Here is a 16271-nt window from a genome sequence, read left to right as displayed (position 1 = left end):
CTAAGCTGAATTATGCATTTTAGTATGGTTTACGGAACTCCCATGCTCTTGAAGTATCCTCTGATGCCCTATTTCTTTTATGACGTTCCTCAGTGTGACAGCTTTCGCAATTGCCATCAATAGTATTGCGTCCACAGTACGACGGCCCGTGCAGTGCTCCTTGTTTGTGGACGATTTCTCCATTTTCTGTGCATCTTCCTCCGTCACAGCTGCTACACGCCAATTACAGCTGACACTCGTGCGATTGGAGGAATGGTCTAAGACCACGGGCTTTAAATTCTCTTTGGAGAAGACCGTTTGTGTAGATTTTAACCGTTCCCGTTCTCTTTTTAATCTCCCTGTTTTAAAACTAGGAGACACTGTTCTCCCCTTTATGGAAAAAGTGAAATATCTCGGGCTTATTTTTGATTAGAAGCTCACATGGTTGCCACACTTAAAGGATCTAAAGGTCTGCTGTTTCAAGGCTTTAAACGTCCTTAAATGCGTCAGTCATAGATTCTGGGGCGCTGACAGGGCACGTCTGCTCCAACTTTATAAGGCCTTTGTGCGACCTCAACTGGAATACGGATGTCAAGCTTATGGCTCTGCAAGACCTTCCTACCTCAAAATGTTGGATGTGATTCACCATGAGGGTATTAGGCTTTCAACGGGGGCTTATCGCACGAGTCCAGTTGCTAGTCTGTGTGTCGAGGCGGGAGAGCCTCCGCTGTCCATTCGGCGTCTTCTCCTCGTGGTACGGCACGCGTACAGGACCAAGTCCACTCCTCTTTCATTGGCATCCGACACTTTTTCCCAGCCGGCACTGGCACGTCTCTTCCGCCACCGTCCGGCGGCAACAAAGCCGTTTGGCATCCGTGCAAAGGAGAGTCTCGAGTCAGTACACCTGGAGGGCATGAAGGTCCTCCACCAGGGATGGAGTAGGGGATCTCCCTGGCGACTACAAAGGCCAAGATTACTTCTTGATCTGGCTGCTTACAGGAAGTATTGTACCCCGGACCACCTTTTTAAAATTAAACTTACTGAGATTTTAGAACGCCATTCCAATTTTATTACTGTTTACACGGATGATTCTAAACAGGGGGATTTTATGGGCTGCTCTGCTGTGTTTCCCGATACTGTCCATCGGATAGGGCTCCCAGAGCAGTTCTCAGTTTACTATGCAGAACTGTTTGCCATTCTGCAAGCATTAGAGCATATGCGCCGACATCGTGGCACGAAATTCATCATCTGCTCCGATTCCCAAAGTGCTCTACACGCTCTTGAACAAATGTACCCAGCAGATCGGATGGTGCAAGAGGTGCAGGACGCACTCCTGCTCTTGCAACAGCAGGGTAAGGATGTGATTTTCTGCTGGGTTCCAGGGCACATAGGAATTCCTGGAAATGAACTTGCAGATGCGGCTGCCAAGGAGGCTTGCTCCATCCCACCTCCTGCTCGCTGTTCCGTCCCCCTGCAGGCCATTACGCCTTTCGTGACTCGGAAGGTCATGCGTTGGTGGGAGGCTCAGTGGCTGGACGTGAGGGATAATAAGTTGCGAGTGGTGAAGGATTCTGTCCGACCATGGCTCACCTCCTTCCGACAACGACGCGCTGAGGAAGTAGCCCTTACACGGCTTAGAATAGGACATTGTCCTTTGACACATGGTTTTCTGTTCCGTCGTGAGGAGCCACCAACGTGTCAGACATGTGGGACACAGTTGTCGCTACGGCATATTTTAACTGAGTGTGTTTTATATGCGGGTTTGAGGGAAGATTTCAGTTTCCCACCGGACCTACCCTCTCTTTTAACTAATAATGAGGCGAGTGTCGCTAGAGTTTTACGTTTTTGTGTGATGTCTGGCCTTCTTCCCAAAATATTGGGATTGAAGTCTTAATGTGCTGTCCAGTGGTTTGGTCACCCATTATTTGTAAGTGGTCACTTAGCCACCATTACTTATTTTTCCCTGTTTGTACTGCTATTTTATTTTTAGTTTTATCTCCCTGTTTTGATGTGCTGTGTCCATTCTTGCAATTTGAACACTACCAATTCTCTCAAGATTCGGCTCTGACTTGAACTTTTGGGAACGGGCGCTGATAACCTCGCTGTTGTGCGCCCTAAAACACTAATCATCATCATCATCATCATCATCATCATCATCATCATCATCATCATCATCTTTTATGACGTCATGTAAGATCTCTTAATGCTATATGTGTACGAATGTACTGGCTTCCAGTGGCCTACATGCAGTAATGCCTGTTTTCTGGCGCTCTGTGGCAGCTGCTGAAACGAATCCATGTTTAAGAGGTCACGGGAAAAATATTTCGAATATTTCTTTAAAAAGCGTCATTTTCAAAGGAAATTTCCTTTTACACAAGGTGAATTATGTTACCTGTGAGAAAGTGCAGTGAATTTCTTAAATCACAGAGCATTTGACTCTAATGTAAAACTTACACTTTGAGTACCAGCTACTTTGAATAATTTCAAGCCCAGGAGACCAGACATTAATGTCATTGTTTAAAATTTTACTGACGCATTTGTGTGATGTATCTCAAAGTGTAACGCATGCTAAAAAGACCAGTATTATATGTGAAAGCTTAGCTTTTCTTGTAGCTACACTAAGTACATTAACTTTTCCTACTTACGTGTTCACGCTGCGTAACAGTGATGTTGCTATTGGCTGACTGCATGACGTGTCCTATGCTCTGAATATCTGCTGTCATTGGCTCGCAAGATCACGCGACATGAGCTATGATTGGCTTACCAAAGTGCATTGCAATCTCTATTTCAGTGCTTCAGAAACTATAAAGTGCTGTGTTTGTTGGAATTTGAATTTATACTTTCGTAATACGAAAATGTTTAGCGTATTGTAATATGAAAATATGCAGCGTACTTGTTGCTGCACAACAAAGGTCTTTCCAAAATGCCCCCCCCTTTCCCCTCATGCCGAGTTTCATTTTCTAAAGTGCCGGGTAGTTCTACGCTGGTGTATAAAACCTTTGTTGTTCAAAGGATTGATATTTTTACAGCTCCAAGGTAAAGTACACTGTCGCTTATTGTGGAAAAAATGTATTTTCACATTGGAAGAAGTAAATTTTCACATCGCAAAAAGTGTGTTTTTAACTGGGAGATCTGGGGAAAATTCAGGAATTTTTTTTTTCTTGTCCACATATACACCCTGAGTAATGTCCTCTCTCACTCTAGACCATGACTTCTATCCAATGACACACTTGTTCGATTATAGGTCGTTTTAAAGCTCCCTTCATCGTGAATTGATGTTGGGTTTCGTCCACCATCCATTTGTTCCACTTCTCTCTAATATACACATTAAGTGATTTATTTATCAAGACATCAGGAGATTGCAGTTTTGAAGTAAGTCCTTCCATAACAGCAGCAAGCTCCATATTTCCCTGTCTCAATTTCTCTTTCACAGAATTTTTCAAATGACTACTATACAGATCTAGCACGAGAACAGAAATCTTCTTCAATAAAGCACCTTTCCTTCCTCCCACACTCCTTTAATCCATAATTTCATAGCAGCCTCATCCATCCAACCCTTGTCATATATGTGAACAACAACACCTGGCGGTATTTCAGAAGGTTTTGGCATTGTTTTGCACTTGAAAATGATAATTGGATTAAGTTAAGTACCGTCAACACAGTATGAAAGGACAACAGTGTAGTGCATTTTTTGACGATTTTAGCACCTTTCACAGCAACAGTTCTGTTACTTGACACACAAAATGTCAGAGCAATTTTTTCCATATTCACTATTTGGCTTAGTTCCACACTGATTTTCTTTCGATGTTGAATAATAAAGCCATTTTCTTGTTATACTGTTGTGGTATTTTCTGAGATATTTTGGTTTTTGTTCACAGGGTAAGTCCATGACGCTTCATAAACCCGTAGCACCAACCAACTCCACTGTTAAAGTTTGTGTATTTGAATCATTTTATATTGATTCCAGTGCCATTCTGATGGTGTCCTTGAACCTCTTTCAATACATCACCTTCTAGTTCTTGCCATTTTGAATTCAGTCCTCTATTTGCACATTTAGTCTTCCTCATTTTTTCAGTCCTTCATCAGCCTACCGATTGTGAATGATGATTTTGTGGAGTGCCAAAGTGCCACTCAGCAGCTCCATGTTGTTCTGCATATACTGCTGCTTTCAATATATAGCCCACATCATATGAAGACCTTTTGATTTTGTTCCATTATATAACTAGCTACTAACAAAAATATTGTACTGTTACCGACAACAAATCACTTTCAGTTCAAGTTCACTGCACCATAGACTGCAATGACACATCATAGGCTAGACAGTGTGCTGGGTTTGTAATGGCTGGGTGGGGGGCGATAGTGTTAGCAAGCTTGTGAATCCCCACAACTCATGTTCGTCACATTGGTACACCACTGCTGTCAGTTGAGTCGTTTTGCCAGATAGAGATAGATTTCCCGCCACTTCAAATATATAGCTATTTTTAAGGTTGGCGGGGGTTATAAATCAAACACTAGACATTTTTATATTAATTTTGATTATAAAATCACCTGAATTTTGGAGGCAGTTTTTTGAGGAAAAAAGTGAATATTGTCGTCTATAAAATACGATAACAGTTGACAGTTGGTATGGCAGCCAGTAGGTGGCACTGTCAGGGCCACTTGGAAAGATGCTGGAGTCTGCTTCCCCCACTCCCCGTACCCTCCTTCACGATTCATTCATTTCTGTGTGGTATTACTTTACATTTTAGTCTGGTACCTGTTTGTAGTGCAGATGTAATTCCCAAATTTTTACACATCTAAAGTGTGCATAAACACTCTCCTCATTGACATCAGGTGTGTGTGACTTTTTTTCATTTCATAGTGCATCAAAAATCCATGTGCTATTAGTTGGTACATCACAAAAACTTAAGTGTAGTATTAATAGTAATTCATTCCACTGAGTGATCACAGCATAAAGCCTTCAAGTGACAGAAAAGTGAAAAACAAAGAGTATGAGAGACAGCAGAATAAAACATGAAACTCAATGAAATTATTTGTCAGTATTTTTAAGAATTGTGATAAAAATAGTTTTTAGCATAATTTGTCAGTGATGAATTCAGACAATGTTGTCTGTGAAATTATAAATTTACAGAATTCATATTTGAGTGGAAGTAATTGTGAAATTACACTTTCTTGGTATTGCTGCAAGAATACACTTAAAGTTTGCTCAGTCTTGCAGCCCTTTACTCATTCAGCGCAGTTACACAGCCTTCTCTAAACTTTTTTCTTTGCACATTTAATTATTTACTGTGTTGGAAGATAGATGCCCGTTTAAGTTACTGTGCGAATACAGTTAAACATTTTTTCACAGAATATTTATTTTTTATTACTTTATAAGTGTTAATGGGCCTAGGAGGCCCTTTATAGGTACTACAGTACTTGAAATTTCACTCATTTTATACTAATAAATGTGCTCTCACATAATGTCTGGCAGTGCAGGGAGGGGGGGTATTATTGGTTGAGTTAATCAGGGCTGGTTCAAGAACATTTTTCCTCTCAAGTGAATCTACTTTGCTCCCTCCTCCTTCACTTTCACCTATGTTAGTTTTTGCTGCTTGTTGTGTACATCCTTTATACAAATGTTACACTTGAGTGCCCTTGCCCTTGGTGCCCTGAGAGGCCACTACAAATTGTGATGCATCATGTAGGTAAATCTTACAGTCGTGGTATATGTCTCAGCTTGCCACCCCAAGTGGCATCTTGTGTCACTTGAGCCTTAAATAGGTCCTGGAATTAAAAAATGGCTTATTTTAGTACGTGAAGCAGTTGCCATTGATTCCACAGAGTGGTAACAGTATGTAGTATTGTGGCTGTAATAGACACAGTAAAGTGTAAACACTGTAAAAACTATGGATAAACAAAAGAGTAATTGATCTTTTGTTTTTAGTTATTTAGTATTGTTATTGAATCTCACACTAAAAGATATGTGTGCATTTATAATGGTTTCTTTTTGTGGTGCTAAATAAATAATTATTTTTATTAGGTCCCTTAAATGTTGACCCCATTGTGACTGTGAGTGCACAAGAATCTCTCCAATCATTATTCCAATGTTACTGTAATAATTTGAATGCCTTTTTTCGTGGCAGACTCACCATATAACAACACTTGTATGGAAATACCCTGTGTGGTGAAAAAATACTAAGATGGATTTTGTAAGTGGAGTCCCGGTTTATTACTGCACGTATTAGCAATGGGGTAACTAAGTATCATTACATTTCGGGATAGTTTGATAGTGAGTTGCTGAGCTAATTGCAGATTTCATGTCCAAACTGTTACTGATTTTTCGAGAAACAGGCTTAAAAACACCTTGTATCACAGAAATCGGGAATCAGAATCACACAAAGTTAAAAATTACTAATCAAAGTAGAACTAAGACACAAAAATTCGTCAACTTTGCGGCAAGACATGCATGCTGTTGCTGAAATGCGAGTAACCAATGATATTTTATGAGCTATATTTTTTCAACAACTACCAACCGCTGCATGTTCTGTCCCCTCCAGACCCAAGGTTGCGTTTTGTGTATTTTTGAAAATAGGAACTCCCAGCGTGTGAAAACCAGTCATTAATACATTAGAAAAATGAAAATAAATTTATTTTCAGAAGTTTCTAGAAATTTGGCAACTACACAGTTGTGCATGTTGGCCCTAAACCAAAACTTTTTTGTGATACACGCAATCCAAGTCTGTCATATTTTCACTCATTTCTTTGTGAGATAAAAGCAAAACAGTTGGCATCTTTTGATAAACACAGGTACACATCAAAACTATCACATATTTTTTTCTTCTAGGCTGTTTGCAACAGGTTTTGTGGCAACTTCTTGCAGCAGAATATTTATCAAATTTTAGTGACCTCTTATTCGTGCATGGTGAACACGATGGTTTATATCTTTTGCTTTCAGCTATAATAAGTGGCCGTCTCCTTCGGTTTCATCATGATCATCAATTCCTGTAACGCTTTCCATTCATGTTATGACAAGGTATTCCCTCATGGCACGCCAATTAATTTCTTGATTTCCTGTGAACTTCTTGCAGGTTGTAATTCTGTTTTAGCCATGTAGTAAATGTCTGTATAGGTTGCTGCTTTTTGGAACAATTGTTTATTGAAGGAATTTAGGAAATAAGATGCTGGATTTGTAACTTTGACAACATACTGAAACAAATGAAATGAAACTTTTCTTGAACAATATTGTACAAAATTTCTGATTTAATATAAAGCATGAATAGTAAGGTTTACTGCTGGCTCTGATCTTTAGAAGATGGTGTCACCTGAGAAAAGTGTCGTCGAATAGGTTTTTCACCATTTGCCTAGTGCAGTTACAGTCAGAAACATGTATGTTTGGTTCCTTTGCTGTCACGTATGTTGTTTATGTTCCCCAGGTTTTCAGTTTAGTGTTGGTGGATGTCATCTTCATTGTACTGTGAAGTGAATGTTTCTTTAAAATCTTCACCTGTGAAGATGACCCAGATGAACTCCTCCAGGAATTTGAAGCATTTGTCTTTGCATTTAGGAGTCAAGTAGATTCAAGGATATCACCATCATTGCTTAAATCATCTATATCTTGTGGATTTAGCAAAGCAGCGATGACAGTATCACTCACAAGTGTTGAAATAGGACCAATAATTTAATTTTTTTGTTTGATTAATAATAACATCACAAGACCATATGAAATCAACTGGCTTTCAGACATGATAGATACAGACATTGAAACACTTGTGAATATCAGCACTCTGTCAACAAGCTAATGTCTTAAAAAATCTGACATTAGGCCCGACATGCACAATTGTGCGTTTGCTAATGTTTCAGTGTGTATCTTTATTAATTTTCAAATAACACAACAACTTACGAGGAATTAAAGTAGAATTATGCTGAAAATATTGTAAACTGAACTTACTGTATAACAATAGAGACAAACAGTTAAATATGTGCTACCCTTTTTATGCAAATCTAGAGTTACATGATTTATCTGTTTGAATGCTGCGCACTTAATTCCGCCATTGTGCCCCCCACAGGTTCAGACGTGTTTCATGCAGAATCATTGTATCCACAGAGCTGGTTTGATTGATAGAGCCAGTGTCGTCCAAACAAAGCAGGACTGATTCATTTGCATCAAACAAGGGAAGAAAATCATTATCTTTGGAATTTAATCTTCATATTATCAAAGGCTTCAATGCAAAAATTAAAATTGCCAAAGAAGTTTGGTCTACCGGAATAAACAGTGAAAACAATTGTAAAAGGTAAAGAAAAAATTCTGGAAGCTGTGAGAATTGCTCAGTCTTTGAACTTGGGTATTATTCGTAAACTTCATGGTATTATCGCTCAAATGGAAATTGTCCTGTTGATTAGAATGTGGTGTGCTCTAAAACTAAGCTGATATTTGAGAAACTGAAAGAAGAAACTGGGGAGGCAGCCAAAGATGAGGTGTTCGAAGCTAGTAATGGTTGTTTTAGCTGATTCAGAAGTCTTCTTAATTGGCATGTTGTTGTTGTTGTTGTGATCTTCAGTCCTGAGACTTGTTTGCTGCAGCTCTCCATGCTACTCTATCCTGTGCAGGCTTCTTCATCTCCCAGTACCTACTGCAGCCTTCATCCTTCTGAATCTGATTAGTGTATTCATCTCTTGGTCTCCCTCTGATTTTTATCCTCCACGCTGCCGTTCAATGCTGAATGTGAGATCCCTTGATGCCTCAGACAATGTCCTACCAACTGGTCCTTTCTTCTTGTCAAGTTGTGCCACAAACTCCTTTTCTCCCCAATTCTATTTAATACCTCCTCATTAGTTATGTGATCTACCCATCTAATCTTCAGCATTCTTCTGTAGCACCACATTTCGAAAGCTTCTATTTTCTTCTTGTCCAAGCTATTTATTATCCATGTTTCACTTCCATACATGGCTACACTACATACAAATACTTTCAGAAATGACTTCCTGACACTTAAATCAATACTCGATGTTAACAAATTTCTCTTCTTCAGAAACCCTTTCCTTGCCACTGCCAGTCTACATTTTATATCCTCTCTACTTCGACCATCATCAGTTATTTTGCTCCCCAAATAGCAAAACTCATTTACTACTTTAAGTGTCTCATTTCCTAATCTAATTCCCTCAGCATCACCCAACTTAATTCGATTACATTCCATTATCCTTGTTTTGCTTTTGTTGATTTTCATCTTATATCCTCCTTTCAAGACACTGTCCATTCCGTTCAACTGCTCTTCCAAGTCCTTTGCTGTCTCTGACAGAATTACAATGTCATCAGCGAACCTCAAAGTTTTTATTTCTTCTCCATGGATTTTAATACCTACTTCAAACTTTTCTTTTGTTTCCTTTACTGTGTGCTCAATATACAGATTGAATAGCATCGGGGAGAGGCTACAACCCTGTCTCACTCCCTTCCCAACCACTGCTTCCCTTTCATGTCCCTCATCTCTTATAACTGGCATCTGGTTTCTGTACAAATTGTAAATAGCCTTTCGCTCCCTGTATTTTACCCCTGCCACCTTCAGAATTTGAAAGATAGTATTCCAGTCAACATTGTCAAAAGCTTTCTCTAAGTCTACAAATGCTAGAAACGTAGGTTTGCCTTTCCTTAATCTTTCTTCTAAGATAAGACGTAGGATCCGTATTGCCTCACGTGTTCCAACATTTCTACGGAATCCAAAATGATCTTCCCCGAGGTCGGCTTCTACCAGTTTTTCCATTCGTCTGTAAAGAATTCGTATTAGTATTTTGCAGCTGTGACTTATTAAACTGATAGTTTGGTAATTTTCACATCTGTCAACACCTGCTTTCTTTGGGATTGGAATTATTATATTCTTCTTGAAGTCTGAGGGAATTTCGCCTGTCTGATACATCTTGCTCACCAGGTGGTAGAGTTTTGTCAGGACTGGCTCTCCCAAGGCTGTCAGTAGTTCTAATGGAATGTTGTCTACTCCTAGGGCCTTGTTTCGACTTAGGTCTTTCAGTGCTCTGTCAAACTCTTCACGCAGTATCCTATCTCCCATTTCATCTTCATCTACCTCCTCTTCCATTTCCATAATATTGTCCTCAAGGACATCACCCCTGTATAGACCCTCTATATACTCTTTCCACCTTTCTGCTTTCCCTTCTTTGCTTAGAACTGGGTTTCCATCTGAGCTCTTGATATTCATACAAGTGGTTTTCTTTTCTCCAAATGTCTCTTTAATTTTCCTTTAGGCAGTATCTATCTTAACCCTAGTGAGATAAGCCTCTACATCCTTACATTTGTCCTCTAGCCATGCCTGCTTAACCATTTTGCACTTCCTGTCGATCTCATTTTTGAGACATTTGTATTCCTTTTTGCCTGCTTCACTTACTGCATTTTTGTATTTTCTCCTTTCATCAATTACATTCATTATCTCTTCTGTTACCCAAGGATTTCTACTAGCTCTCGTCTTTTTACCTACTTGATCCTCTGCTACCTTCACTATTTCATCCCTCAAAGCTACCTATTCCTCTTCTACTGTATTTCTTTCCCCCATTCCTGTCAATTGTTCCCTTATGCTCTCCCTGAAACTCTGTACAACCTCTGGTTTAGTCAGTTTATCCATGTCCCATCTCCTTAAATTCCCACCGTTTTGCAGTTTCTTCAGTTTTAACCTACAGTTCGTAACCAATACATTGTGGTCAGAGTCCACATCTGCCCCTGGAAATGTCTTAAAATTTAAAATCTGGTTCCTAAATCTCTGTCTTACCATTATATAATCTATCTGAAACCTTTTAGTATCTCCAGGGTTCTTTCATGTATACAACCTTCTTTCATGATTCTTGAACCAAGTGTTAGCTATGATTAAGTTATGCTCTGTGCAAAATTCTACCAGGCGACCTCCTCTTTCATTTCTTAGCCCTAATCCATATTCACCTCCTATGTTTCCTTTTCTTCCTTTTCCTACTGTTGAATTCCAGTAACTCATGATTATTAAATTTTTTTCTCCCTTCACTACCTGAATAATTTCTCTTATCCCATCATACATTTCATCAATTTCTTCATCATCTGCAGAGCTAGTTGGCATCTATACTTGTGCTACTGTAGTAGGCATGGGTGTCGTGTCTATCTTGGCCACAATAATACGTTCACTATGCTGTTTGTAGTAGCTTACTCGCACTCCTATTTTTTATTAATTATTAAACCTACTCCTGCGTTACCCCTATTTGATTTTGTATTTATAACCCTGTATTCATCTGACCAAAGGTGTAACTTTAACCTATCCATTTCCCTTTTTAAATTTTCTAACCTACCTGCCCGATTAAGGGATCTGACATTCCACGCTCCGATCCGTAGAATGCCAGTTTTCTTTCTCCTGATAACGACGTTCTCTTGAGTAGCCCCCGCCCGGAGATCCGAATGGGGGACTATTTTACCTCCAGAATATTTTACCCAAGAGGGACGCCTTAATTGGCATAGCATTGCAGAAAGGAGCATGGATAGGCGGCAGGCACTGATAAGGAGACAGTGTTGCTCTATCCAGAGAAACTCAATTCAGTGATAGAAGAGGGTGGCTGTACCAGCCACACCATATTCTGCGTGAATGAAAATGGTCTGTTCTGGAAGAAGATGCCTAAAAGAACTTTTATTGAATGGGAAGAGCAAAGCTTTTCAGGTTTTAAAGCCACTGAAGCTCAGTTGACAGTGATGTTTGGCGTGAATGCAGTTGGTGATTATAAATTAAAATCTTTCTTAGTTCATTGCTTAGAAAATCCAAAGGCTTTAAAAAGTAAATCTATAACTGGGTTGCACATGATTTGGAAAATTGAATGCTGAGGCTCTGGTGACAGCCTCACTTTTTGAGGACTGGTTTGGTCATTTGGTCATCGCTTGATTCTTGAAGTTAAGTGGTATTGCCAATTGAAACAAATCCCGTTTAAAGTGATGCTACTAATCGACGAACACTCCTGGTCATCATCCTTTTACTGTAATTGAGAAACTTATATTTTTGCCACAGAGTACAACCAGCTTTCTTGAGTCAATGGACCAGGGAGTCATTAAAACATTGAAAGCTTACTACATAACATGATTGTTTGCACACGTACATGTAGCTGCGAGACAAAACAACAAGCTATCTCTTAAAAGACTTTTGGAAGTAATTCAGTGTTTTAGATGCCATGAGAATTATTGCACAATCTTCGAATGAAATTTTACAAAAACCTTAAAATTGCATCTGGAGAAAACTGTGTTCATTCTTTTCTTTCCTTTTTTGCCACTGAAACCCAGAAGGAATCAATACCAGATCCTGATCAAATTGAAAATGTGATTGAAGAGGTGGTTGATTTTGGCAGGCAGTTAAATTTAGATATGGGTGGTGATAACATTCAAGAACTGCTAGATTCATACAATCAGGAGCTGACAATTGAAAAATGATCATTTCTGCTACAAAACAGGGAATAAAAGACTAATTAACATGCTACAGGAAACTTTGCATGAAAAGGAAAAAAAATTGATTCATCAGATGACATTGAGAGATTTTATGCAGCCTTCTACATTTCAGTAACTTCAGTTTCCATAGATATTATTCCATTTGCGAGAAGGGACACCTGAATCATTTGCATTTTTCTCCATATCTATCACTGACATACAGCATGTGACATTGAGTTACTGCCAGCATATTCGTCTGTCAAACACTTTTGTTATCTTCTGGAAGGCAGAGAACTCACAAAATTCACAGACCACAAACCATTAACATTTGCCTTTGTGCCCAAAATAGCAACACCCAAGTAGGCGGTTCACAACAAGTATTCAGTATCTTCCTGGATGAGAGAATATTCCTGCTGATATATGTTCCAGAGTTTTGAACATAATGTTGCCAGCCAGCATTTTATATGATGATATTGCAAAGGAGAAAGAAGTGACCCAGAACAGGCGAAAGTGAAGAATGGGAACTCCTCTTCCTTAGCGTTTGTAGCAATATTGTTACCTCATGCATCACAGCTACTTGTGATAAGTTAACAGGTAAACTGGGGCCGTATGTTCCTCCATGCAACCACCAAAATGTCATCCATGTACTACATAACTTGGGTTTCATTGAAACAAGATGTAAACATGTGGCCAAAAGCATGTGTTCATTGTCAGTGAGCAAACATTTCAAACATACAACCAGTGCTTGCTTAACTGTCAGTGAGGGTATCAGTCACATCTAACATATACACATAGATGTAGTGGGACTATTGCCTTGCTCTCAGTGTTTCACCTATCTGTTAACAATGTCAGGTTTACACATTGGCCAGAAGCAGTTCCACTGAAGGACATCTATGCAGAAAGTGTTTGCACTACACTTTTATTATCATGGATCGCTTTCTTGGGAGTCCCAAAAATTGTCAGCACCAACAAAGGAAGGCAGTTTGAGTGTCAATTGTTCACTCGCCTCACAAGACCCTAGATATACACAACATCAAAACCACTGCTTACCGTAAGTGTCAAACCGCAAAAATTGAAACGGAAACTCGAGGTAGGAATATCAATAATGTAGGAAAAGATTGATTACCACTTATCATAAAGAAGACACGTGAAGTTGCAGACAGGCACAATTAGGACACTCGCATAGAGCTTTTGGCCACAACCTTTGTCAGTAGAAGATAGACGTGTGTGGCCCCCCCACACACACACACACCCACACACCCTCCACACACCTCATGCACTCGTGACCACCAACTCCAGCATCTTGGGCTGGAATGCATCATCATGTGGGATGCAAGCAACAATCTGGAGGACCGGGGATGGGCAAGGAATAGTAGTGTATGGGTCTGGTGTCTGGTGGAATGTCCAGGGACTAAACTGCCAACAGGTGCAGTGTCATTAGGTTGTGGGGCAGAGAGGTGGAAAAAGGTAAAAAAAAAAGGAGAGGAGTGGGGAAATACGGGAGGATGCATTGGCAGAGGGCTGGAAATAGTGTGGGAGATTAGAATGGGGAGTAGATGGTAGGACATAGGGGGTGGAAACTGTTTGGTGGAGGATGTGGGGACAGTACATTACTGTAGGTGGGACCTATTGTCCACATATCCACCACTCAAAAGTTTCCATCACCTTTGTCCCATCATCTCCTCCTCATTCTCATCTCCCACCCTGTTTGTTTGCAGCCCACTGCCAATGAATCCGCTCATCTTTCCCCATGCCTCTCAATTTTTCCCCACACCCCTGCCCCACAAACGCCTGCCACTGCGCCTATTGGCAGTCAAGTCCCTGCACACTCCACCAGACAGTGTTCGTCTCTCCTCCCTCCAGTATACTATTATCCCTTCCCCTTCCCTCACCCCCTCCAGATTGCTGCTTGCATCTCACATGATGATGTATTCCGGCCCGAGATGCTGGGGTTTGCGGTCGTGTGCGCATGAGGTGTGTGTGTGTGTGTGTGTGTGTGTGTGTGTGTGTGTGTGTGTGTGTGTGTTTTACTGTGGGCAAAAGCTGTATGTGAGGATCTTTTAAGTGTGCCTGTGTGCAAATTAACGTGTCTACTTCACGGTAAGTAGCAATCTGTCTTTTTCCTACGTTGTTAAAAGTTGAACAGTGGCGTCATAACATCAACAACATTAAGAGCACAACTTTCAGGTGACCGTGTTGCTGACTTACCAACAATTTTAGTGGATATCTTGTACCTATATGATTCCAGAACATAACACCACTGCTGTAGAAATGAAATAGCTTGACAACTAGACTTCCAGTTGATTCCTGTGATCCTACGCGAGTGTAGTGTGACATTCCACTTTAATTTTCAACTTGAAACAGAACATGGCATTGTTTAAATCAATAAATGTTTGACACCATGCTATCCCTTCTGTTTTAATCCGTCTTCAGTTGTACATGCAAGGCATGATGCACAGAGAGAACCTCTATTTGTGATGAACATGCCGAGAAATTCCAGATGGCGTAGCTGTCTCAGCGTTGTTTTTTCTGGGTGCTGTTTAAAGGAAAATGTAAATGGCTCATGGTCTTAAGTAATCGACACAATGAAATGGAAACTTGTAAAAAAATGTGTATATACGTTGAAATAATTGGTCTTTTGTTTGTAGTTGTTAAGCATTTCCATTGCAACTGATATGAAAAAGTGTGTGTGCATTCGTAGGAGTTTCCTTTCTGTGGTGATAAATAAAGGATTATTTTTACTAGATCCCACAATATAAAACAACAGGTAGGTGAAAAAACAAGAACATGACAGACAGCAGTACAAAAATGCATATGTTTTGACCTTCTGTAAAGAAATTTGTTGTGTTGAAAGCACAACAGTCATTTATGTTGAAAGCAGTAGACATTAAACAGGAGTCAATAAGTAAGCTGAATACTTAATGAAATGCAAGTTAGATTAAAAGCTATGTAAGTTTACATGAAAATAACATATTTAGATGAGTAAATAAACGTATTATAAATGCTGGTTAAATTGACGAATAAATGTTGAACTAGAGGTAGGTCTATGACATTGTGAGGGAGGGTTGGCCAGCCAAGGCAAGCAAGCCCTCTGTTACACGTTAGCATTATGAATGTTGTTAAAAAATATTTCTTACTTAAACAATGTTTATTCCATTGTCTTACAGTTGTTATTTTTCTTATTAATTTATTTTACAGGTGTATGGCCATGGTAAACAGACAAGATCTTTCCAATATGTATCAGATCTTGTGAATGGTCTGATATCGTTAATGGCATCAAATTTCACATTACCAGTAAATTTAGGAAACCCCACTGAGCATACTATTGAAGGTATTCTTCCAAAATCAATAACTACATAATAATTTCACCAGTAATTAATTTACTTTGAAGACATTAATATGAAATGTGGAAGCATCTGGGGTATGGAGTTCTTTTTAAATTTGATGGTACAGCTTCAGGTATTTGTATGTGGGTCACACTCTGCTTCTATCAACAGGGTGTATACGGCCCGGGACATCCGGGAAAAACCCGGGAATTTTTTCATCCGGGAAAAACCCGGGAATTTTTTAGAATTCCGGAATTTTTCATTGTTTTAGATTTCAGTTAGTTTTGTAGGTTTGATGTGTAAGATCAGATACGCTGACAAAGAACTTTAGTCCACTACTGCTGAATAATACTGCAGCAATGAAACATAAATCAGGGAATAACACCAAAATAAAAGTTTAGTTGGATAGAAAATGGGTAATTTACACAATGCACAGACCAGTTTGCTGACACTGAAAGGTGTCAAAGGCTTTAGGTCGAAGATTATGCAGTACGTCCGTAACAACTAACGTGCATTCGATGTGCGTGACGACACAATTGTTTAAATTTCTAACAGAT

At 39.5% G+C, this 16271-nt stretch overlaps 1 protein-coding gene across 1 annotated transcript in view; it reads left to right on the top strand.

Moving 5' to 3' along the window:
• The window catches only part of LOC126457823 (UDP-glucuronic acid decarboxylase 1), a 70352-nt gene that overhangs the window by 35306 nt on the left and 18775 nt on the right, over positions 1–16271 (top strand). The window contains exon 6 of the mRNA XM_050094451.1: positions 15587–15719. Within this exon, the coding sequence (XP_049950408.1) occupies positions 15587–15719 (133 nt within the window). The remainder of the gene's footprint in view (positions 1–15586; positions 15720–16271) is intronic.

The sequence above is a fragment of the Schistocerca serialis genome, chromosome 2 (assembly GCF_023864345.2).
Source record: "Schistocerca serialis cubense isolate TAMUIC-IGC-003099 chromosome 2, iqSchSeri2.2, whole genome shotgun sequence".
NCBI classification, from domain to species: Eukaryota; Metazoa; Arthropoda; class Insecta; order Orthoptera; family Acrididae; genus Schistocerca; species Schistocerca serialis.
Note: the sequence above shows the minus strand (reverse complement) of the source record. Positions and strands in the feature narration are given on the sequence as shown.